This window comes from Apis laboriosa, unplaced genomic scaffold (assembly GCF_014066325.1).
Source record: "Apis laboriosa isolate Shangri-la unplaced genomic scaffold, ASM1406632v1 scaffold30_cov140, whole genome shotgun sequence".
Taxonomy (NCBI): domain Eukaryota; kingdom Metazoa; phylum Arthropoda; class Insecta; order Hymenoptera; family Apidae; genus Apis; species Apis laboriosa.
The window spans coordinates 780,701-805,528 of NW_025222776.1; the positions used below are offsets into that span (position 1 = coordinate 780,701).

At 24.5% G+C, this 24,828-nt stretch overlaps 1 protein-coding gene across 4 annotated transcripts in view; it reads right to left on the reverse strand.

Annotated features, from left to right (window-relative positions):
- The window catches only part of LOC122714530 (SAM and SH3 domain-containing protein 1-like), a 476,950-nt gene that overhangs the window by 41,823 nt on the left and 410,299 nt on the right, over positions 1-24,828 (reverse strand). For 3 of the 4 annotated variants that reach the window (XM_043935946.1, XM_043935949.1, XM_043935948.1), the window contains exon 5: positions 8,096-8,235. In XM_043935946.1, the coding sequence (XP_043791881.1) occupies positions 8,096-8,235 (140 nt within the window). Of the gene's footprint in view, positions 1-8,095; positions 8,236-14,524; positions 14,695-14,759; positions 14,871-24,828 lie in introns of those variants that run through there. The other variant, XM_043935947.1, reaches the window with a different exon arrangement.

Below are 24,828 nucleotides of genomic sequence, written 5' to 3' on the forward strand. Positions count from 1 at the left end.
TTGTTTCATTATATAAGATGTATAGTTTGTTATTATGTGATAAACGACAATATTAAATATACATATTTATTAGACAAGTTTATTTACCAAGATAAGACCTATATTACTACCTTGACATTAATGAAAACATCACTTTAGTGTATAGGACACATGGTTGCTAATAACATGATTTTCATTTCGTTTAAATATTCATTATTCGAAATATATAGGCTCTGAAAGTTTGAAATAATTTTCGCTGCTAAAACTTTTCCGACCGTCCCCTGGCGAAGTTGCTCGTTTCTAAAGTTAATTTGGTATTGGAGGTTAATTACCGTGCACATGGATTACATGTGTATATTATAGTAAAATTTAAATAATAATAAATTAGATTTAAGAATTAGAAATGTTATATATATTAGTGATTTTTTAAAATATTGATTTAATTTATTCAGATTATTCCATAAATAATGACTTTTTAAAAGTTTAAATGATTCGATTAAAAGATTATAATAAATAATTTATTTATGCTATTTTTTTATTTATACGTAATAGATATAAATATTTTGAATTTTAAATAAATATTTAATTTTTTTCTCTTCAATTAAAATATTGCTTTGATATAAATTCATGATTATCATTTCCATAAATATTTGATATTTAAAAAATTTTGTAATTAATTTTTAAATTATAAAAAAATTTAACATCAATTATAATATTTTTAATTTTTATAATAAAAATTTGAGGATAAATTAAATAATAGAAATAAAAAAAATAACATATATGATTATTTATTATATTATATAGAAATAAATATAAATGTAAAAAAATGATAATATTTGTTTTGTTGTAAAAAGCATTTTGGGCTTCTATATTATAATTCCATATTCCATATTCCATATTAGAATATTCTAATATTAAACAATGGAATTTGTTTGAACATTATGATATTATGATCACAAATATCTTATGAGAATCTATTATACAAAATAGAGACGCATAAATTAATTCCATAATTTAACAAAATCTAATAATGCCATAAATAATTCAAAATTTTGTTAATTTTGTTAATTTTACTTAAAAGGAAACTGTGATAGAAAAATATTCAGCAAACTCTTTTTCTAAATTCTTTTTCATAATTATAATTTTAAATTATTTATTACACATTGATATATATAAATTAAAAAAAAGAAAATTGAAAATTGAATACAATTTTACAGAATGATACTTAATCAATACTTTTGCGCGGCATTACATTATTTTTTTTCGTACCAAATATACATATACATATGTTATTATTTAATCAATTTCCAAGATTTTATTTTTACCTTTACATTTCTCCATTTTATGTACAGCGGTGAACAAGTAAAAATCGCCACGAAAGTTATTCCTCGGGCAGTGAATTGCAACCTCAACAATACCTCATAAATTTAGAAGTATTCAAAGGGGAATTCACGGTTGCGTAGAAATTTTACGAATTCGCAATGGCGTGATGTTACTGGTTTTCAGGAGTATTTTTGCAGAGGCGTAAAATATTAAATACGTTCTTCACACATGTTCCAAATTTTGTATAAAACATTACTTGGAAATATAAAATTTATAAAAATGTCATGATCTATGACTAAAATCATTCTTTAAGATATTTGATATTTTTTTTTTTAATTTAAACAAATTATCTTTCCTTGATTAATTCTTATTAAGAAAATTATTTTTTTTTGTATCACAATTGGAACTCTCTCTAATAAATTTTCTAAAATTAAGGATTTATACATGCTTCATGCATGATTTATGTAAATAAATGTAATAGAATCTTTGGTCTTCTTTGATTATATTAAGTTGAGAAGAAAAGTGAATTTTCATGAGATTCTGTGGATAAAATTACAAAGAAAGATTCGTATCTGTTTCCATGAATCGAAAATACGTTGAATGCATTGTCCAGCTCTTCTTAGTTCTCCATTGTGGATTTACAAAATGGTTATTGGCAAATCCTGGTTGATAAGAGAGATTGAAAGAAAACTGTCTTCTTCATTGGAATGTGACAATTTAAAGTAATGTCATTTGACATTTACAATGATCTAGCTACTTTCGAATATTTGATAAAAATGAAGTTTTTATTAGAAGTTTTACTTTTGAAAATCTGTTTATTTTGAAAGCATTATGATTTTTGGAAAAGATTTTATTATATTGTTAAAGAATTAATTAATAGTAAAATAAATGTAATTATTTATATGATAAATTTAAGGATTACAATTTTAAAATGCAATAAATGACGGTAATTATAATTTTTTTTGACAAAATGCTATGCATGATTCCTCAAAAAATTAGAACCATTCATAATTTTCAATGTTTCAATTTTTGAAAAATTTTTCACATTTAAAATTGCCATTGATTTATGTCAAAATGTCAAAACAATTTTATTCTGTTATTTTATTTTATTTTATTCATTTTGTTTTATTTTGAATTTATTTCCGTTTTGTTAATTCTTCTATTTTTACATTATTTTTTTTATAATTTTTTACGTATCAGACGGTTTTTAATTAAATAAATATTGTTACAGACAAAAGATCATTAAATTTATGATATAGTATTTATTAATTGAGACAAGCATCTTGAAAAAGAAGATCGCATTTCCGGAATTACTGATTGAACAAAAAGATTAATCTTATTAGAAACTTTTTTGTTTTAATATTTATTGTATATAACATAACATTAATGTAATATAAATTTTGTAAATAAAATATTCCAAAAATTGAATATAACAAATATAACAGAATATAACAATTGAAATATAACAAAAGATTAAGACAAGCTGATGCAACGTTTATTATTATTATTAAATTTTATAAAATTTTTTTCTTTTCTTTCAGAAATCCCCATCTCTTTCATCTTTTTAAGCTTAATATCAATAATTAATAATAATATTATAAATCATGTCACAGATTTTTTAAAATAATAAATTAATAAAGAAATTTAACAATCTAACTTTAATATATATTTAGAATAATTATAAAAATAATTGTGTACATTTTATCATTAAATTTCTATTCATTGAATTACTGACAGCAGTCAAGCCAAAACAACAGGAATAGCAATGTGCGGTCAGAGTGATGTCGACAAGGGACAGGTGTATTATTGTTGACAGTTCACGATATTCTGTTCTGGGGTCAGAATCACGATTCTGCACGTATATTCTGAGAATTCGTCGGTTGCCTTCCATTGCAGTTACCAGGATATTCTGTTAGACAGCGAGACCCAGCGTGGTCACCATAGTGAATTCATACAACGGTTGTGGTTGTCCTAACTATGATATTCATGATAATAATATAAATTCTATATGCGTATACTTGTTGCAAGTTGCATTCAATATACATAAAAGAGATTCACTCCTCTTCACTTATTTATTTATTTAATCATTTAAGAAGAAAGATGAATTATTGATTTCAGAATAGTGTTTCCAAATTCTTCTTGTAATGTTTCATATTTGTAATGACTATTGTCAAATAATATGCAAGTATCTTTATTATTTATTTATTTAAATAAATATATTTTATTTTTATAAACTGAATAAAATTTAAGAAATGAAAAAAAGTTTAAAAAAATATTGAGTCTATTTCAATAATAATAATAATAATAATTTTTAATATATAACATACTATCAATTTTTAATATTTTCAGTAATTATCACGATTGATATTTTTATATAAATAAGTATTAACTATTTATATATAAATAATTACAAAATACAATAATAATGATTTTCTTAAAATTTGACATAAGTTGAGATTCAAAATTTTCTTTTACATATTTTGTAATACCAAAATAATTTTTGGAATGTATGAAATTTATATTTATATAAATTTATACATTTATATTCATTCGATAAAGTCTAAAAGTCAGAACCAAAAAAAAAAAAAAAAAAAAAAGAATGAAAAGAAACCGGATTAAACGATGACATAAGTGGATCAGACGATGGAGAAACTCTTTGACCAACTCTAATGTCCTTTCCTCTTTACCCATCTTAACGGAAACCGCAGTCTCGCCACGGCTTATATCGTGATTCCTTCTATCATCCACGTGTAATTTAATTTCCATCGTAACGCATACTCATAGTCTCTCGAATTCTTCTCCAAGTCGTGGAATTTGTGGCCTAGTGTAGAGTGATCCACCGATAGAGGATGGCCAGTGGTTTCCGGACTGAGAGTCCAAAACGAGGCACTAGCCGTGTACGAGTGCTTTATCGAGGGTTCTCGAGGAAATTTCATTCCAAGTACTATCAGGGCTACGTGATACTTTGTACCAAGGTCAAAGTGAGAGGAATGTCTTTGAGTGGTTGTCTACGAGGTGTGTGAATGATCTTTGTGTGATGTACTTGCTGTTGTACTTCAATCGCCAGATAAAAGGAATAGGAGAAATTTTAAAGAATGAAGTTTCGTAATTACTTCTTGACTTTAAACTGACTTTTTCGTCGAAATTTAATAATTAAATCATTTATATTTGTCAGCATTTATATATTAATTAATTAGGTTAAAATTTTATATCGTAAAAATGAAATTTGAAATTTGTATAATTATTATATAAATATATTTTAATTTATTTTTTCAAAAAAAAATATTATTCGCAATTTTAAATTATATTTTTTCAAAAAAAAACAATATAATAAAACATATTTCATATGTTTCTATTGTTAATACACTATTATTACATTTAAAACTCCATTTATATGTCGGAGAATGATTGTATAACAAAAGTCCACTTAATTACCATCAGCTATGATTTTTCATTCAGATAATAGGAGTTCATATTTATATGAGAAATTTTCACGAAACATTTTCTTTAAAATGCATAATAATGTATCAAATATTATAAATTTTGTAACGATATTGCAAATATAATAATTTAATTTTTTATTTCTGTTATATCAAAAATTTTTCTTTAAAAATTTTAATCCCAAAAAGATTAACATATTTATTTTCACAATAAAATCAATAATATATTTATAACAAATATATAAAAAATAATTTAAATAAAATAAAAAAATTAAAAAGATAAATTTTAAAAGATAATCTTTTAAAATTGTTTATAAAAAGTTTTTTATCAAAAGAAATTTAACATTCTTCTTAATATTCATTTAAAATATACATTTGACTGAAAATAATTATTTCTTTTTAAGATAATCTTTCTTCGAAATATAATTTTAAAATTTTGGTAAAATATATGTAGGTGTATATTGATAAGAATATTCATCGAAGAAGAAATTCACGAATTTTATTCAAATGTCGCGACAACATTTGTAATCTCAGGAGTCTAAAATTGTCGGTATCGAAAAATTTAATAAATCGGTGACACATGGGAAATCTTGAGAATCTTTAATTCTCAGAGGCAAGCTGTTCACTTCGTTGATGCACCCCAATTTCTTTATCAACGAACCGGAAGTAACGGATATTCGAATCTTCCACGTGCTCATGCATAATTCCCATCCTCTTGTTTTCTCCTCTAATCTTTTAACTCATGTTTCACAGACAGAAATGATCTTGTAAATAAAATAATTAATAGCATAATTTGATTTATTATACGCTTTACGAAATATAGATTATTTTTTTTTTTTTTGAGAATATTATCAAGAATTCGATAAAATATTGTTACAAACAATAACAAATAAGTATCTGAAACCAAATGATTTATGATTTACAAATTGAGAAATAGGAAAAAAAAATTATGAAATTTTCGACAGTAGGAAAAATAGAATCGTGCTTCATATATAAGCAATTCAAAATTTTAAATTCGCAAATACATTTATAAATTATAAATTAGACATTATAAATAAAATTATTTCGAAATAAAATAAATCGTCAAGAATATATTTCAAGAAAAAATGAGCATACTCATGATTATTTTCTTTGATGATACAGTAATATTATCTGCAATGTTTTAACTTTTTAATTCCTTTGTCAAAAAATTTCTTATTTTTTTCAATTAAAATGATATTTTTTTTAAAGAATTTATTTATTTATTATTATTTTTTCATTGCAATAAAGTTAAAATTTACATCTTGAAGTAATAAAATGTCTGAATATAATGTGATACAGCATTTATTAATATATTTTCATTTATGCATGATGATTATTATATTTTATGAAAAGAGAAAAAAATTTTTCACAAAAAAAATAAAAAAAAACAGAAAAATATAAATAAAGTGCAATTCTAATTGCAGAAGTAATTGGATTAAAAGTGAATCAAAAAATTACAAGTTACAGTCTGAAAATTACTTGCACAGTAATTTTGTGACATTTGATTAATGAAAGGCATGGAGATGAAAATTAGCGGTTGCTGCGATAAAACATTTAACGTTCTGTATTGAAATGTAGTGTCTATTTGAAATAGAAAATAATAAAAGGGGGAAAAAAAAAATATTTATTTTTAAAATAAAAAATAGAGCGTGATCTTTCAATTCACTAAATTTCTTAACTTTCAAAATGGATTAACATAATATACATAAATACATGTTTATAATTTATAAAATCTTCAAACACATATTTTTTTAATATTTTTATAATAAAATAATTTAATGTAATACAATCTAGATTAGATTATAACTAAATAGATTATATTATAATTAAGAATTATAATTATTGATAGAAATTAAGAAAACGTTTCTTAAATACTTTACTAATATTTTTTACTAATTTTTTACTTTATTTAATACTAATATTTTTGAATATAGGATGATATCTATAGTTAATTTTAATTAATTTTGCATGTAGTTATCTTTATATAAAAATTATTTTATAATTCGCTTAGAGATTGTTGAGAAACACTGCCTTAACAAAAAATATAACAATAAATTATTAAAATGATTTCAATAATCGATAAAGTAATATTTCTAGTTTAGTGAGAAATTTTCAATACGAATTGCAGTCAGGATTTATGTATTCCATTTTACGGCTGCGTAAATATAAGTTAACCGTGAAATAGAATTAAACAGAACGGACAGATCGTGCCTTGCATTCTTCAGTTTTGCAGATAGAATTACAAATAGATATCACTATTGAAAAAAAAATATATATATGTATATATATGTATGCAAACTATATGTCTTTCTAGGCAAAATAGACAATGAAATGCTAGCAGTATAAAAAAAATCTATTTTTTTTTTTAATATACCAATTAAATGTTTAAACCATTATTTTAATAATGATATAAATTTTTAAATAAAAAAAAATATTTTTATATTTTATCTATAAAAAAACAATAAAAGTATTTACTATCTAATATCTATAGTAATCTAAAGCATAAAATAACAATTTTAACATTTAAAAAAATATTTTCAAAAAAGAAACAAAACTATATGTTAAGTGAAATTTATTAAATTCATATTTTATTTGCATTCATTAATGCATAACACTTTTTATAAATTTTTTTTTAAGAATTTATTGTTAATATTATTGAAAACTAATTTTAATTATTTAATTTTAATTAATTTTTTAATTTTAATAAATTTTTAATTAATTTTTATTATATTCTCATATATAATATTATTCATTACATATAATATGCAATTTTGATTAAAAAAATTAAATTATTTAATTAATTCTTTCTCTTTTCTAATTCATTTATTTATTACATTGATCCAAATTGATTGATTAAATATGGTTACATTTTAACACTTAATATACTAATCATAGAAAAAAGAAATAAAAAAGAATATATTATTTTTAAGGTTTTAATTAGAATAAAAAAACAATATATATTTTTTTAAGACTAAATCCTTTGATCTAACATTTAAAATAATTAAAAACCAATATATTTACCTATATTGATTTCAAATAATAATATATATTTTTTCAACATCAAATTCTTTGATTCAATGTTTGAAATAATCTAAAAACAATTTATTTGTTATATTTTGTTTATGACAGATATCATTTTATCTTTATTATTTGCTAAATATTCTCATTGAAAATACAAAATAAGTACATAGCAAGGTAACAAAGTCTAAATTGCGAACAAAGGATGAAATTGTAGTTAGTTGAAGAATATATACAGGAAATCTGAATCGACAGTAGTAAATAGCTGCTTCGGTGAAGTGGGATTATGGTTTTGTACACAGATACACACTTACTCTTTGTGGTACTCCTATTCTTACACGACCATGCCTCGGGGAACCTTGAGTTTGCGCTTGCTTCTCCTTCCTGTGCGTCTTTAGTCCTCGAAGCAGTCGCGAAAATGTTGTTTTCTTCTTACTTGTGGTTTGTCCTTGTTCTGAAATGACACGAAACAGTACAATGTAAATACCGTGAAATTTATGTTTATTACGAGTGAAACGTAATATTTTGTTCGTTTATTTCTTGATTTATTAATGTGTTTGTAAATCGCTAATAGTAATTGTCGTAAATAATCTATTTAACAAATTTTATTCAACAAAGATTTATAATTTGATTATTTTTTAAATTTTTCTGCATTAAGATTTACGAAGAATTTATTATCAATAATTTCTCTGCATTTATTTCTTTCTGATAAATTTTTAAAAAATGAATAGAGTATTAAATGAAATATAAATGTTACATTTATTGGATACTATAAACTTTCGATAATAAATTTATTATTTTATTCAATTAATGTAATATGAATGTAATCCTTTTCTGGTAAATTTTAATATAAATATTTATTTTGTCAATCTCTGATTTAACCACTGTTTCTAAACAATTTCTTAATGGAACTACTGTATAAATAATAATATTTCGTGAAATAATATTTTCAGCAGATATTTTAAGAAAAGTTTATTTTAATAATTTGAGTAAATAAAGATTTACAACTATCTTAAAATAATTTATTTGTTTTTTATTTTTTCCAAATTTTCCATGATTGAAGAAACCATTTAATGATTATTTTTATAAAATTATTTAAAATTTTATAAAATTTAAAATGACATATAATATGTATGAAAATATAAAATTTATTACCACAGTTTGTTTGTAGATTTTTTAATATTTTTTGAATTAAATTAACTACGAAAAATATTTTCAATATTTTCAATATTTAAAACGAATTAACAATTATCGAGCAATAATATTCATTAAACCGCATATTTGTTAAAATTTAAAAACACAATATTTTCGAAAATATGATACTTCATCTATTTATTTCAATTCAATTTATAAATCTATTACATAAGAGAATTAAATAGAACAGTTATGAAAAATTTAAAAACGAAAACAAATAAAATTATCTAAAATATAATAAAATTCAAAAACGCTATGAAATATCGAAAATTTAATTTCGTACAATATCATCATGTTTGTAATAAATTTCTCTTCTATCTTTCATAATTACAATCCTTAATTTTCAATTCAATTCACTCAACAAATTAATTTTTAAAATTTAAATAATCAAATTATCAAATTCTAGTTTCACTTCGAAATCCATCGCTCGAATGAATAGACTGGTATCTTCAAAAGCTACGCATCTTCGTTCCCATTCAATTCTTTGCTATTGTAAAGGTAATAATATTGATATAATTTGAGATAGCAATTCCAAGTACGATTGTATGCCTTTAACGCGACGGCACGTTCTACTTGTATTTCTCAACGCGAAATTGAATCACTGACTGCAATCAAGTGGAATTCCACTACAAAAAAAGAAAAAAAGAAAGAAAGAAAGAAAGAAAGAAAAATTGACTTGCATACCATTACGGACAGACTACGCGATTTACTGAGTGCGATTCACAGTTCCGTTATCGCACTGTTGGTGACATTGCAATGAATTACTGGTTTTTATTCTAATCGTTTTAGAAAAAAAAATGCAATATCTGTGAACATGGAAATAATTATATTAAAAATTTTTCATTTATAAATTCGTATAAATAATAATTGGTTATATTTTGATAATTAAAAATTTTTTATTGAAAAAAATATTCGGACATTGATCAAATTTTATCTTAGAATAAATGTTAAAATTTTAATAAATAAATATCAGGAAATAAAAATTGTTTAACTTGAAGTAGAAATTGTTTATATTTGAATACTTAGAAATTTAAGTTAAAAGAATTAAAACAGCAATTTTTTTTTATAAATTTTTAATATTTATTTTTTATTTGATAATGTATTTTATGTTTTAACTACATTAGAAATGAAACTAAATTCTTTAAAGATTAAATTATCTTCTGATTGAAATTTGCTAAATAATTAATCAGATAACAGTTCATTAGGTCAAATGTCGAAAGTTAACATGATATTAGATTCGTGTTAAATTCAAACATTCAAACAGAGAAGAAACACATATATGCATAAGTCCAATATTTGAACAACCAATATTTATCATTGTTGACAAGTTATATAATACTAATAAAATTGAGTTGAGAATAATTGAGAATAATATTTTTATTATTAACATAACCAAATATATTAATATTATAAATATATTAATATTATTATAATGATCTTTGTATTTTGGAAAGAAAAACATTAATTTTTTTATTTAATAAGTACTATGCTAAAAAATTATAAATCTTTTTTTCTATTTCTATCACTTTATATTTCTTATATACAGTAAATATATTCGTGAAACAAATTTGATTTTAAAAAATAAAATAAATATAAAAGTTAATATACGAAAATATTTGTTTATTGAATTATTAAAACATTTTATAAGCATGAAGTTTACGTTAAATAGAGATAGAATCAGAATGCTCTATTTACGTTACATTGGTGTTTCGCTTCATCTCCGTTTCACTTCATTTAATACAAATTTAAACTTAATACTTATCACTTAATAAATAAATAAGGTTCAACCAACATTTATGTTTATTTTAGCTTTTAGAATCGATTCAAAGATGTTCTACAAATATATCAATACTTTGTTCATACAGTATTTGAATATGAATATAAGTTACGAAGAGGAATAGTATATAAAGACGATGATTTTCGATTTTATAAAGAATTATTCATAGCAATATCGATGATAAATGAGTATGATATGATATTTTAGGAGTATTTTCTGAAGCGAGTAAAAAATTAATCCTCATATATTAAAGGAAAGACACGATCCATAACGTGAACGATAAAGCGGTATGAGCTTAACTTTCTTACGTGAATAACATCAATCGAAGATGGAGGTAATAAAAAGATACGAGTATATGCTTTTAACATTATTCTTTGCCACTTTGCAGCTCATGTCGCTCGCCTCGCACGTAAGGATCATAAAACAAAGCACCGCAAATGAGAAAACTTGGAAAATTTTCGATGTTCGGTAAATTTTACTTTGCAAATAATACGAGCACTTCACGCCACTCTCGTGAGATTTAAAAAAGTTTCTTTTATATCGAAATCCATTTATCTGTAATATGTTATTTCTCGTCCAAAAATATTAAGATATCACTCGTTGATCGAAGTAAACAAGATTTTTTCTTAGTACATTCTGTGCTAAAAATTCCTATATAGCATATATATAATAATTAATTTAAAGAAAAAAAAAAAATAAAAATCTCAACACTTCTACAACATATCCTCTTTCCTAGCGCAATAATTAAATAAAATATTCTCGATACTTATAAGCACAATCACGAGAATAGAATACTCTCTTTAATGGGAAACAATCAAACCAATAACTCGTCATATATTTTTCATCGTGTTCAGCCGAATTCACCGATGTCCAATTATCATGTATAATTAATGACCGCTCGTCAAGTGACATTTTATCTCGTGTCTCGTAATTTCTCCATTCTCCTTCTTCCCCGCTTCTCTTTTTCCATCGTCTGCCCCTTGGCCGGTATAACAATACACCTATGCAAATCGCGTCCGCTTAATTGCGACTGTTTTGCATGTGTGGAACATCCGGGTGACAATCGTCCTATCGCGATCGCGCTTCCTATCGTTTGCCTCGTATCTGCATTCCGCGCAATTTTTCATCTCTCCTCGCGTGACTTTCAACCCGGAGAGCACGAGGAAAGGGTTACGACTGAGAGAGGGAGGGAGAGAGAGAGGGAGGGAGAGAGAGAGGGAGAGAGAGAGANGAGAGAGAGAGAGAGAGAGAGAGAGAGAGAGAGAGAGAGAGAGAGAGAGAGAGATAAGTTGGCTGAGTGTTTATATAATTGTACGGTTGAAGTGGTAATTAGAACGGCCGGGGGTAGATTATATGGCGAGCGATATTCACGTCATCGGTTTCAATTAATTACAGATAAGAGATTACAATACTGGTAATAAAGACATCCGTCAACGTTATGAATGTAAATCGAAATCGTTTGTCTGGAAAACTTGTTTCTAAAGAGATTTCGTTTCACTTCTTTCTTGTAATTTAATTCTTTCTTGTAATTTTGTTACGTTATATAATGATAGAAAATACAATTTTATAATGATTATAATGTATAATTTTATAATTTTTGCTTTTAAAAATGATATAATAATAATTTTATATCAATCATCAAAGTTACGTACACGTTAAGTTTTATTAACGATTCGTATTGTCAAAAATAATGAAAATTCCAATTCTAATGAAATTGTACATAGAGTGCATAGAGTATAATATAATAGAGTAATTTTTTAACAGAATATCAGTAAAGTATTAATTATTGAATTATGAAATCTTGGTACTTTTTGCGTTTTTTTTTTTTAATATAAATTTGTAATGATGCAAAATGAAATAAAATTTTAAAATGTTCACAGGTTTCAATGCTTGATCATCCTATTGTACGAAATATTCTACATTTAGAATAGTATTCTTAATATGAGAATATATTGAATAGATATAAAAATATATTTCGCATATAACATATCCATTTTATTCGTTAACTTGGCTTTAATTATTAGTGAAATTATATTTTTAAAAAGTTTAAATAAATCTATTGTACGAATAAATATCAATATTACAAGTGAATTCTTTATATATTTGCAAATTATAATAAATATTATGCATAATTAGTATGCAATATATATGCAATATATATTTGTAAATCATGATTATAATTAAATATTTAAATCTAAAAAATATCAAATTCGAAAATAAACCGCAATACAAATATTAAGACGTAATTAATAATTACGTAATTAATATAAATAAGTAATTTAATTATTTATTTATATTATTATATAGATATTTTATATTCAAGATTAAAAAAAATAAATTTTTAAAGTAGATAAATAGATATTTTTATTTCTTCAAATGATTTTCCGAATAAATTCTTCTTCGAAATAGTAATTAATATAAAGAAATAATATTTCAAATATATATTGTTTCGATTCAAAATAAGTTTTTCATATAAAGTACAACTTATATAAATACTATTTTATATCAAATATTTCATTATAATATATAAGAAGATAGTATTTTAAATAATGTAAACATTATACGAATAATATTTTTTTATAAAAATATTCCAATTTTTCCCATTTCTATCTGTTTTCTCGTATCGAAAATAAAGTCAATCTCCTGAATCATCCGACAATTAACGTCTTCAGCAACGCAAACGTACAATCGAGGACGTGGAACGTTCATCCGTCACTAATCACGTAACAGCTTTTGCGATGATTCGTGCGAGAGTTCAAAGTGGCTATTAAATGGAAAGAAACATAGAGGAGGAGGAAAGAGAGAGAGAGAGAAAGAGAAAGAGAGAGCGCAAGACAAAGAGAAAGAGAAAAAGAGAGAGAGAATGGAACAAAACCGAGACAGCGATGAAGAGAGTGAGAACTAGACGCTTTTCACTTGGTGCGAACTCGTGACGTTACACTTCCGCATAGCTCACAAGTGCTTCTTCCACCCCAAGCCGACTGCTTCTCCCTCTTCTGAGCGAGAATAGGGGATGAAAAAACTCGTTCATGGCTATGTACATACGTACAATGGGTCAAAAAAGTTTTTCTACACGTTACTCGCCGATTTAAATGGAGGGCGATCAAATGTTAAATCATCGAGGGTGATTTTATTAAAAAATAAGAATCGTGTAAAATATTTAATCAATGTTATTTTGGAAAATAAAAATAATTAAAAATAATTAAAAAAAAAAAAGAAAGATTGGGAAACTTCCAATTCAATTTTTTATTGTTTGATGCCATTTGGAAATTGTCATTTTTGGAAATATTTAAAAATGATGTAAAAATTGAAAATAATTTGCAGAGTTAGGTATTTAAATATTTACTGTTTGATTGTTGTAATTTTGCAAAATAAGAATGAAGAGATTTTTCGATATTTTATTTCATTGTTGATCTTCGAAATTAAACATGATAAATAATTGAAAATAATTTCAAAAATTCACATTTAATTATTTCGATAATTTTACGCACATTGACAAAAAACATTAAAGAAAATATTTAATTATTAAATAATATATAAAATATATAAAAATTATTAATCTACGAATCAATTTATTCCATTACTATAAAATAAAATTATCTACATAATAAAATCTACGTAAATTCAAAAAACGAAAAATAAAAATATTTTGTATTTAATCTACCATTCTTTAAATATTCTTTTAAACATTCTATTATTCAAAACATTGCGATTGAAAATGAAACATCACTGAAATGTACGACGTGTTACATACAGATTTTTTTTTTCTGACCTACGTATTCAGCATCAGTTGGCGTGGGGTCGTCATGGTAACAACACTGGTTTACTCGTGGTACCAACCGCAAAAGCAAAGGCGTGACAAATAGGGAGAAGAATAGACAATGACGATACTCCGCTCTCTCGACAGAATTCTCAGCTTCACCGAACTGAGATCGTTCGTGCCTGTAACATTATCCGTTCGCACGCTTTGGAGTTCATCCAGGTTTCACCCTCGCTTCGACTCACACCTTCTTATCCATCCTCTATGTTGTTCTCCGGCGTGTGCAAAGTTAAACATCAGATTGAATTTTTACATTGGATATATTTTCAAGGGGATTACAAAATGGAGACGAAGCAAATTTAATTAATTAATTTATGAAAAAGTAGTTGTTTCCGATTAATAATTATTATTGAAATATTATCGAAAATAGAGAAAATAAGATTAAATAATAATCTGTAAAAAAGAAGAAAGAAAATATAATTTATTTAAATTAAAATTATATGTATATATATAAATAAACATTTTTTGTTCTCAATTATTATTATTAAAAAATATAATGTTCTTAATTTGAAATGGTATCTATTGTTTTCAATTAATAATTACTATAAAAATATAAAATATATAATTTATATATAATATATATATATATACACATAATATATAATATATATTTATTATAATATATATAATAAATATTATTATAAAAATATAAAATATATAAATGTGTATTATATATACAAATATATAATAAACTTATAATAAATACAAATATATATAAATTTTTATTATTTATTTTTTTAAAAAACATTAAAAAGAATAATTATATTGTTTTAATATAAGCAGGTAATATATAATATGTATTTAATTAAAATTTTAATATATATAACTTGTTTATTTCTGTTTTTAAATTGCTTTAAAAAACAATTAAATTATTATGAAATATATTAGTCATAATATATTAGTTTTATAATAAATGAATAAATAATAAATGAAAATTAACAATTAATATAAAGATACATGTTCAATGTAAATTAAATGATAATTATTTAGAAATTGAAAGATTAATGGGATAGCATCTTTTAAAATAATTTTTACATAGATTTCGAAATTGTTACAATTTTTAGACTACGATAAGAAACTTGCTAAAATATAATATTTCATTAAAAATGAGATTATTAATTATTTTAAAAATTAAGACAGTCTAATTTTTATTAATATTTCGAGTTTATATTATATTGTTGTAAAGTTTCATTTGTTTCGTTTGAAAAGTGAAATATTTGTAAGTACGAAATACCACAATCTGCATAATAAATCATTCGTATCAGGGAATAAAGAAATATAAACGTTCATCCTTTAGTTAGACATAAAAGATTTAGGAAAGATTTATTTTTGTTTTGCCTTCGTGTTAGTCTAAAGCAACAATGTAACTAAAACTATTTTCCTGCATGCCTTGGAACTCATCCAGCTTTCACACCCTCCTTCACTACTCCACCCTCTCCTCTCAACTTCTACAGCTCTTGCATCCTAAGTGTCATGTGCTATGACACTCACGCTCTGAATCTACCGTATACGTGTGCAATCTAAACTATCGTATTAATAGTTAGCTGACAGAAAATATTAAATTACTATGTATAATTCTAATTTCAAGCATTGCTAGAAAAATTTATTTTTTTGTAAAAATATTTTTGAGAAAAATCAATTCTAGAGATAGAAATAATAATTTCTCTTCAGATAAATTATTATACGATTTTTCTTTATGAAGATGATTAATTTTTTAATTAAAAAATTTATAATTCTTTCAATGAACTAATTTACTATTTTTTTTTATTATTTTAATTTACTGACCTTTTTTTTATTATTTTAATTTACTGAAAATATTTTTGAGAAAAATCAAATTTGTTAGAGATAGAAATAATAATTTCTCTTCAGATAAATTATTATATGATTTTTCTTTATGAAGATGATTAGTTTTTTAATTAAAAAATTTATAGTTCTTTCGATGAACTAATTTACTATTTTTTTTTTATTATTTTAATTTACTGAACTAAAATTTTAATGCTATTTTTTATAAATCATGAAAATATAATTAAATAGACTGTGAATTAAAATTAACATAACTAAAGAAATAGAATTTAAATAAAGATTAATTCTTTAAAATATACATCATAGTTTGAATTATTTTGTATTTTTGAATATCATTAAATTTTCTATGAATCCATAAACATTAGTATCTATTTATAAGAAAATTTGTGAGAAATGTAAGAAAATTGTAAAAAATGTAAAAGTTTTCTTAAAAAAACTATAAATGGAATTTGCTAATTTTTAAATGACTATAAGTTTCAAATGAAAATTTATTGCCAAGTATGCAAATGAATCTTTACTGACTTCTCTCCAGTCAATCGTCCATAGGATTGTCAAACTGTCTGCATTTCGAGAGTTAAGGGCTAAGAATATATGTGAATAATAATAGACATCAATGGTAAAGGATTTTAATTACCGATGTGTGTCACATGGATAGACGGAATGTCTATAGTTAAAGACAGACGACTGACAGGATACAAAGTTCAAGTAGAAATTCTCGAACTATTTTCCATTTTCTAAGAACAAAATCTGTTTAATAAATACAATTAATAAAGAATTTTAATAGAATTTTATAATTTTATTATGTAATATTAGCGGAAATCTGAAATTGAAATAATTATTTAATTAAATATTTTTAACAAGTTTTTCTTTTAAGATCTTATTTTCCAGAAATTATATCTATTATTGGCAATGATATCTATAATTCTTCATATCCAAAAGTATTTTCTTTTTTGTAGAATTGCAATACTTGTTCATCCTTATTAAAAAATTTTATAAAATTTATATTGAGATTTTAATGAAATAAAATAATATCTGCGTTAACGTGTAACGTGGAATTTATTCAAAAGCTTTTATTATTTTTATAACAAATATTAATTAAAAAGTTTCCGAGTATAAAGATTTAAATTGTTTTTCGTGAAATCTATCGAGATCTATCATCGTATTTTTTTTTTATGTTAATCAAAATGAAAGCGATAAAAAATAAGAAACAAATAATTATTGTAATTAGAAAAAATTAAATATATTGTGAACAAGATTAAATATATTGTGAACAGAAACAAGATTATTTATATAATTTTTATAAATAGAAATATTACGAAGAATCATTTACAATAAAATAAATTATTAATATTCAATTTAATTCTTTTGTTTCAATATTATGTATCTAACATGATCTTATTAATAATAATAAGATTATTAATATCTATATTTCAAACAAAAATTCGAAACAACTTAAATTATAGAAAAAATATAAAATTGAAGAGCTATATACCATTATACCATCTCTTCTTTATAAACAATTTTTTTTTTTCGAATTACGAAAATATTCCAAAGCTTTTACAAATTTTTTGAATTTGATATTAAAATATTCATACAAAAAAAAAAAAAAAAATACACAACCAAAAATACGTGTACAAATAGATACGTGTTAATTCAATATATTTCCCCTCGAAACTTAAATCATTTTCCATGAAATCTATCGGCCATCATCGTATATTTCTACTGATTATCGCGTTATAATTAATAGCACAATTTCCACTCGGATTCCGTGGCACTCGTGCGATATCGAGAAAGTGAAAAATGGATGGGCCGATAATATCGACATACTCTCGTCATTTATCTCTCTGTTCATTTATTCGATGTCGTTAAAGGTGGGCGATTTTAAGCCGGTTATAATCTGACTCTCTCGCCGCTACCTCGATGAAGTCCTCAAAGAAAGGTACATTATATTCCCTTTCAATAACGATGCACCTTCTCATTAAATTTATTTACTTTCCCTCCCCCCCCCCACCCCACGAATTAAAATTGATCGGTTATTCTTGAATCAAAACGATCCTTCTGGATATATTTTACGCGAAAATATAATATATTTTGCAATTACTAGATGTATGTATGATGGGAAAAATTTTGTATATTTTCGTTTCTCTTCTTCGTAGTTTTAAAACTGAATATATGAATAAAAATTCATACGTTAGCGAATAGCAAATATTGAAAATTCGTTAATTTAGATTTGCTGTGTATTTATGGTAGATAAAATATGGATTAATTTTTATTGAGATCTCTTTCTCGAACGACATTTATAAATTATATTACGTTCAAACATTAAGAAATATTTTATTAGTATTATTCTACTTAAAAATATACCTCATTTCAATTAAGATAAAAAAGATTTTTTCTCTGACAAGCTTGAATTTTTATTTTCTATTTTTTTTTTCAGTACTTTCAGATTTGACGATTAATTATTAAATAATAAATGTACTTGTTTTAAGCTTAATATATCAAGTATATTATATACATATATATCCTTCATGCAAAAATGAATAAAGATTGTGCTTCTATTAATAAAAAGAAGATTTTATAATTTATAATCCATCAAATTATATATATATAATTTATATATAATAACATACATTATTTAATTTTCATTTTATACACATGCATTTTCGAAAAAATATTTGTAAAAGAATATTTTCTGATCGAATTATTATACAAGAAATTTGACAATTCTTCAAATAAGATGAAAATCAAGGATAAAAAATTCTATTTTAATTATTAACAATTAAAAATAAACATTCGAAAATAGCAACGAAACACTAATTATTCACTTTTTAAAAATTTTAATTTTTATAAAATCAGTCTAATATAATTCTATTCCCTATTTCGTTTTAATGGATAAAATTTTTTTTTTGAATGTTACGTACTTTCCTTCTTTCAAGAAATTATAAAATTTTCGAAACTTGCTTGATACTCAATTTTGAAACAAAAATAAAAGAAATAATAATATTGATAATAGTGGAAACATTCGAAACGATTCACAGGCACAACTTAGCCCTTAGATACATGAGCGGGACACAATTTGCTAAATTTGCATAAGCGAAACATGAACAATCTCAAAACGTGCGCGCTGATAATGCAGACTCTCCTCCGTGGAAGGAGAACAAACCTGTTATGAAAATCCTCGAGCGGCGAAAGCGGGGTTATAAGTATGAATAAATAAGCGATATTAAGATTCACTTTCTTTCTCCCTCCCTTCTATCCGCCGATCGTCGCCACTCCTCCCTCCCACGTAGACACAGAGTTCTATTACTTCACGGTCGGTGTAATGCCATTCCTCCTCTCCTTTCTCTTATACTTCCTCAACAATTTACTTCGTTTCGTGGCGCACCTTTATCAGAACCTCGGGCTACTCTCCATTTTTGCTCATTCTTTTCTAGACATTATTCAACCTAATTCCAAATGGATATTAGCCCTTTTCATGGAACAAAAGAAACTCGATCCAGAGAAAACTTGAGGAATGTTCTGTGTACAGTAGGACTTTAAGTGTATTCGCCCCGTTATTTATTCGACGATTGAAAAATCTGTACAATTTAATTCACGTATCTCATTTAAACTTTTATAATTGTCTCTTGAATTATTTATTATTTTTTTAAAAAAAAAGGCATTTGAAATTGATAGAAATTATAAGTTGTATAAGCATGCTATTTAACTTGTTAATAAAGAGAATTATTAAGCTAATTTAGGACATAAAAGATATAAATTTGTTTATTTTTAAGCTATAAGAAAAATAGATTTTTTATGTAAAAAACAACAAAACAGATATTTTCTTTTTTTTTATTATTAATTTAAATTAATTTCCTATGAGAAATTAGGAAAATAATATAAAAAAATAAGATTTCTTTTATAGCAAAATTATATCAAATTATAATATCTAGTCTCTTGAATTTTAAATTTTATCAATTTTTTTTTTAAAATTTATTAATTTGAACGATCAAATCTGAAAATAGTATTTAAGATCAGAATAACATTTATATGTAAATTTTTACAAATTAACTGGAAAAATAACGAAAAAGTTAGCTAGGATGGTAGGATTAAAAACACTAAAATTGAACGCGTTATTAGTAAAACATTTTTTCTAATGCAATATAAATTAAATACATATAATTGAACGAATAATATATATCTATCATTCATTTATATTCCATTAACTCTATTTCATGCAAATGTCACAGCGATAATAATTACCATAATATTTGAAAAAAAAAATCAAATTCGACAAAATGAATTTCTAACGAAAAACGCATCCTTCCAAGATACCGCTCGGGTTACAATATAAAGCTTAATATTAGGGAAATCTTTTTAGATCCCGGGTCACATACCGGCCATTCGATAACCACTTCCAACTCTCGGGAAACTTTGGATTTTTCTGACCACATTTCGAATGTGTAAACCTGAGCTTGCAGAATACGTAAGGGAGCTTCTTCTTGACCTCTCTTCAAGAGATCTCCTCGAATGTACGCGGCACGTATGTTTGCCACGCTTCGGGAACTTTCTTAGCTAAAATAATTCAACGAAGTCGGGGAGAGGGAAGTTGTTCGATTGCAAAAAAAAGAAAAAAGAAAAATGGACGCGGGGACTGGAAAAGTGAGGCTGGAAGGGAAAAAAAAGAAGGGAATAAGGTTTAATAACCGGTTTTCGTCAGCCACGGGGAATTCCTCTCGCATTGAGGTAGAAACGCAGAAAATGGCGGCTTGGTAGGGCGCACGAAACTCTGGCCGTAATTTACGGAGGAACGTGCCGGGGGTCGAAAATCGGGAGCAAATATCATTGCCAGCTTCTTTTTCCCCGGTGGTCCAGTTATAATCAAGGGGTATACCCGTGAGAGGGCCAATTGAATTTGTTGGCCACCAGTTCGTGCTATTTCCCGCCCTCTGTCTTTCCCCCGATGAACTAATTATCGGAGTTTCGGTTACACGTGCGGTTACCCCAGTCTAAACTTTTAGGGCTGAATGGAAAGCCGAACGAAGAACGCTTTCTTTTCGACTATTGACAAAATTTTATTTGAAAGTAACATCGAAACGATCATTTGCATTTGTTTATACAAATTTTTTTAAGATGTCAAGGCATGTATATGTATACAGTGATTCGTAATTGTAGTAGTGGTACAAGTGAAAAATATAGAATGAAATTTTTTCATTTCATATGAGGCTTTATTGTATCTAAAAAATCGATACTTGTTAGTCAAGTATGCGTGTATCTACGAATATTTGAAATCGATTTTTTTTTACGTATTATCAATTATTGACCATTCAGTATAAATATTTTTAATTAATAATATATTTTTAATTAATAATGAATCGTTATATGAATCATATTAAATAATATAAGTCGACGTTTATATCGTTTATAATTGCAATAATTATCGTAAAATTGAATCTATTTTAGTAAATTTTCCTCGCATATTGAATCATGAGAAGGATATCAAGAGAGAAATTGTTAATTATGAATGAAAAAAAAATATTTTAAGTGTTCTAAAGATATGTTCATATCATATAATTGGAATAATATTAATAATAAGTTAATAGTAATATTCTTAAATACAAAAGTTAGTACAAATTATTTAAAGCAATTTATTAATCAACTTAAAATTATCAATCGAGAAATTTTAAAATGAAATAGATCAAGAAATAAAAATAAAAATCGGAAAAACAGTTAATAAATCCATATAGAAGAAGATTTAAAAAAAAATTTATTATTTAATTACATTGTTAATATTATTATTGTATAATGATAAACATATTGATTTTTATTAATTAAATATACCATATAATTATAATACATAATTAAAGTGTTATAATGAAAATGAATACGTAATTCTGTTTTTATTTCACTTGAAATCTATTAATTTTGCCAAAAGTCATATTTGTATATTATTATTAATAACAAAAATGAATAATAAAGCGATAAATAACGAATCTGAAATTTATTACTCTAACAGATTTAATAATACATATTATTTATAATATATGCAGTTTAACATACACTTTTTCAAAGTATTTTATAATCCTTATTTTATTTTTCATTTTTTTTTTTAATCGCTACGCGCGATTATCGTATCGCAATTCGTAAATGTCATATATACGAAACAATATCAAGCTATGGAACGCGTGAATTATAGGGAATTTCTTTCACCATTACTCAGCGAAATGCATTTCGCACCTCTACTGGGGAGTCCCTGGGAATTGGATAATTTTTCACTCAGAAACCGAGATATTTTAAAATGCGGTATCGTACGAAGTCTGGTAAGACGAACATCCATGAACAAGGGGGAAATATGAAGCCAAAATTCAGAGACGAAGATGTCGCGAATGCAATCAGCTGTAACCAATCCTCCTTGTTGTATTTATCTTCTTATGCAACTATTCTGCAGCGTCTTGCTTTTCCTCCTTCCTCTCAATCTCAATCTTCCTTTTAAGATTTAACTGTGTTTAACTGTGAAACAATCGCGTAAATAAAAAATTTTTCTTATATTTCATAATAATAATTATACTGGATATAGACTTGTATTAAAACATATTTAAATTAATATTTTTCATTATAGATTTTAAAAGATAATTGCATTTATAAATTAAAATAAATAGTGGATATTAATTTAATATTGTTTTAATATTTTATTGTTTAAATTTATTATTGCAAAGATTAACAATATTATAACAATACTCTATAATAAATATCGAATAAATATTTGAAATCTAAGTTATAAGTCATTATTATTCTTAGAAGATCTTTGACACATCACATATATCAATATCGTTGATATATTTATTTTGATTTTTGAACTTTTCTATATTCAACTTAGAGATATAAAGGAAATGAATTCCAAGTTTTGTCAAGTTTTGTCAGAATTAAATTTCAATATCTTTATTCGATAAGTACAGTTAGGACCTCGATTTTTGGGCACTTATCCAACGTTTACTGTACGTCGTATGGAATCAATCTTTGCCTATATTCAGCAGTATTTGTCGAAGCATTGATTGAAGATTGGCTCCAAATTTAAATCAAAAATCGTCTATTCATCTGAAGTACAAATATTGTATCTTCAACAATTAAACATGACTTCCAGTTTTAGGTAAATTTTAGACATTCTTGGAGATTCTTCTAATTGGAGAATATATATGTATGTATTTCATTCGAAGCTTTAAATTTTATTAAAAAATTGAGATCCTAATTCTTTGGAATTGTATTTGTAATTTATATCCATTCCTTACATTAAATAAAAAAAAATCATCGAGTGCAAAAGATTAATTTGCACATAATAGTTTTTGTCAGTTTTTTAGTATTATTTATTATTATTCACTTCTTATTGCTATTTCTATTATACTATATTATAACAATTATCGAGCGCAATTTACACGTAATGTTTAATGCACTACCGTTTTATTTCATTTTCTAAATTCTATCATTTAAGGTAAGTAATGTTCAAAAAACGCCCATCTGCTTCCGCCTAACATACATTCTGTACGCAGGAGCAAGTTTCTCACCTATTCGCTCACCAGTTTTTTGCTACGTTACCGAAAAGAAAGGTATAATGAGAGTGTTGCAAAGGGTACGATAAACTCTAGGAAAAAAATTCCTTCAGACTGTAAGGTATCATCCATTCGTTCCTCTCGTTCTCCGCTTTTCGTTTACGTTAATCCCTTTCCCTTGGTTTAAGAGTTTCATTTCGACTTTGATGCTTCGCTCTATAATTGTTCCTTAAATCCTACACGTATTTAGAACTTGATATTTTTAACGAACAATTAAAATATGGAATAAAAATTTGTAATTATATATAAATATATTCAATTAATTTGTAGAAAAAATAATTTTATATACATTTATAACAATANGTATTTAGAACTTGATATTTTTAATTTTTAACGAACAATTAAAATATGGAATAAAAATTTGTAATTATATATAAATATATTCAATTAATTTGTAGAAAAAATAATTTTATATACATTTATAACAATATTATAACATTTCTGTTATTAATAAATTTTGTTAGTAGCTGAAATTTGCATAAAAATCTACTCTATAATGATCATTTATGATCTTAACGATACTAGTCAAGAATTAAAGTTATTCAATAATTTTTTGAATCAAAATTCAAAAAATATAGAGTGGCAAGTAAATCAATTTTCCAACATTTTTTCACAATTTTATCTCTAAAATTATTTTTATAAATAATATGATGAAGCATTAAATTGTAAACATTTAAAATTTATCTCATATCACCTCCTCAATGTGATATTTCGAACAGAAAAATTGCTCTTTATATCTACAATTCATTATGCTCTATACATATCGACAAACTTTCATTAAAGATAAAATATCGTGAAAAGATAAAGAGGCTTTTTTCCTGGACAACCGTACATCGCTCAACAAAGAGATTAAAATAACAGATCGCGATA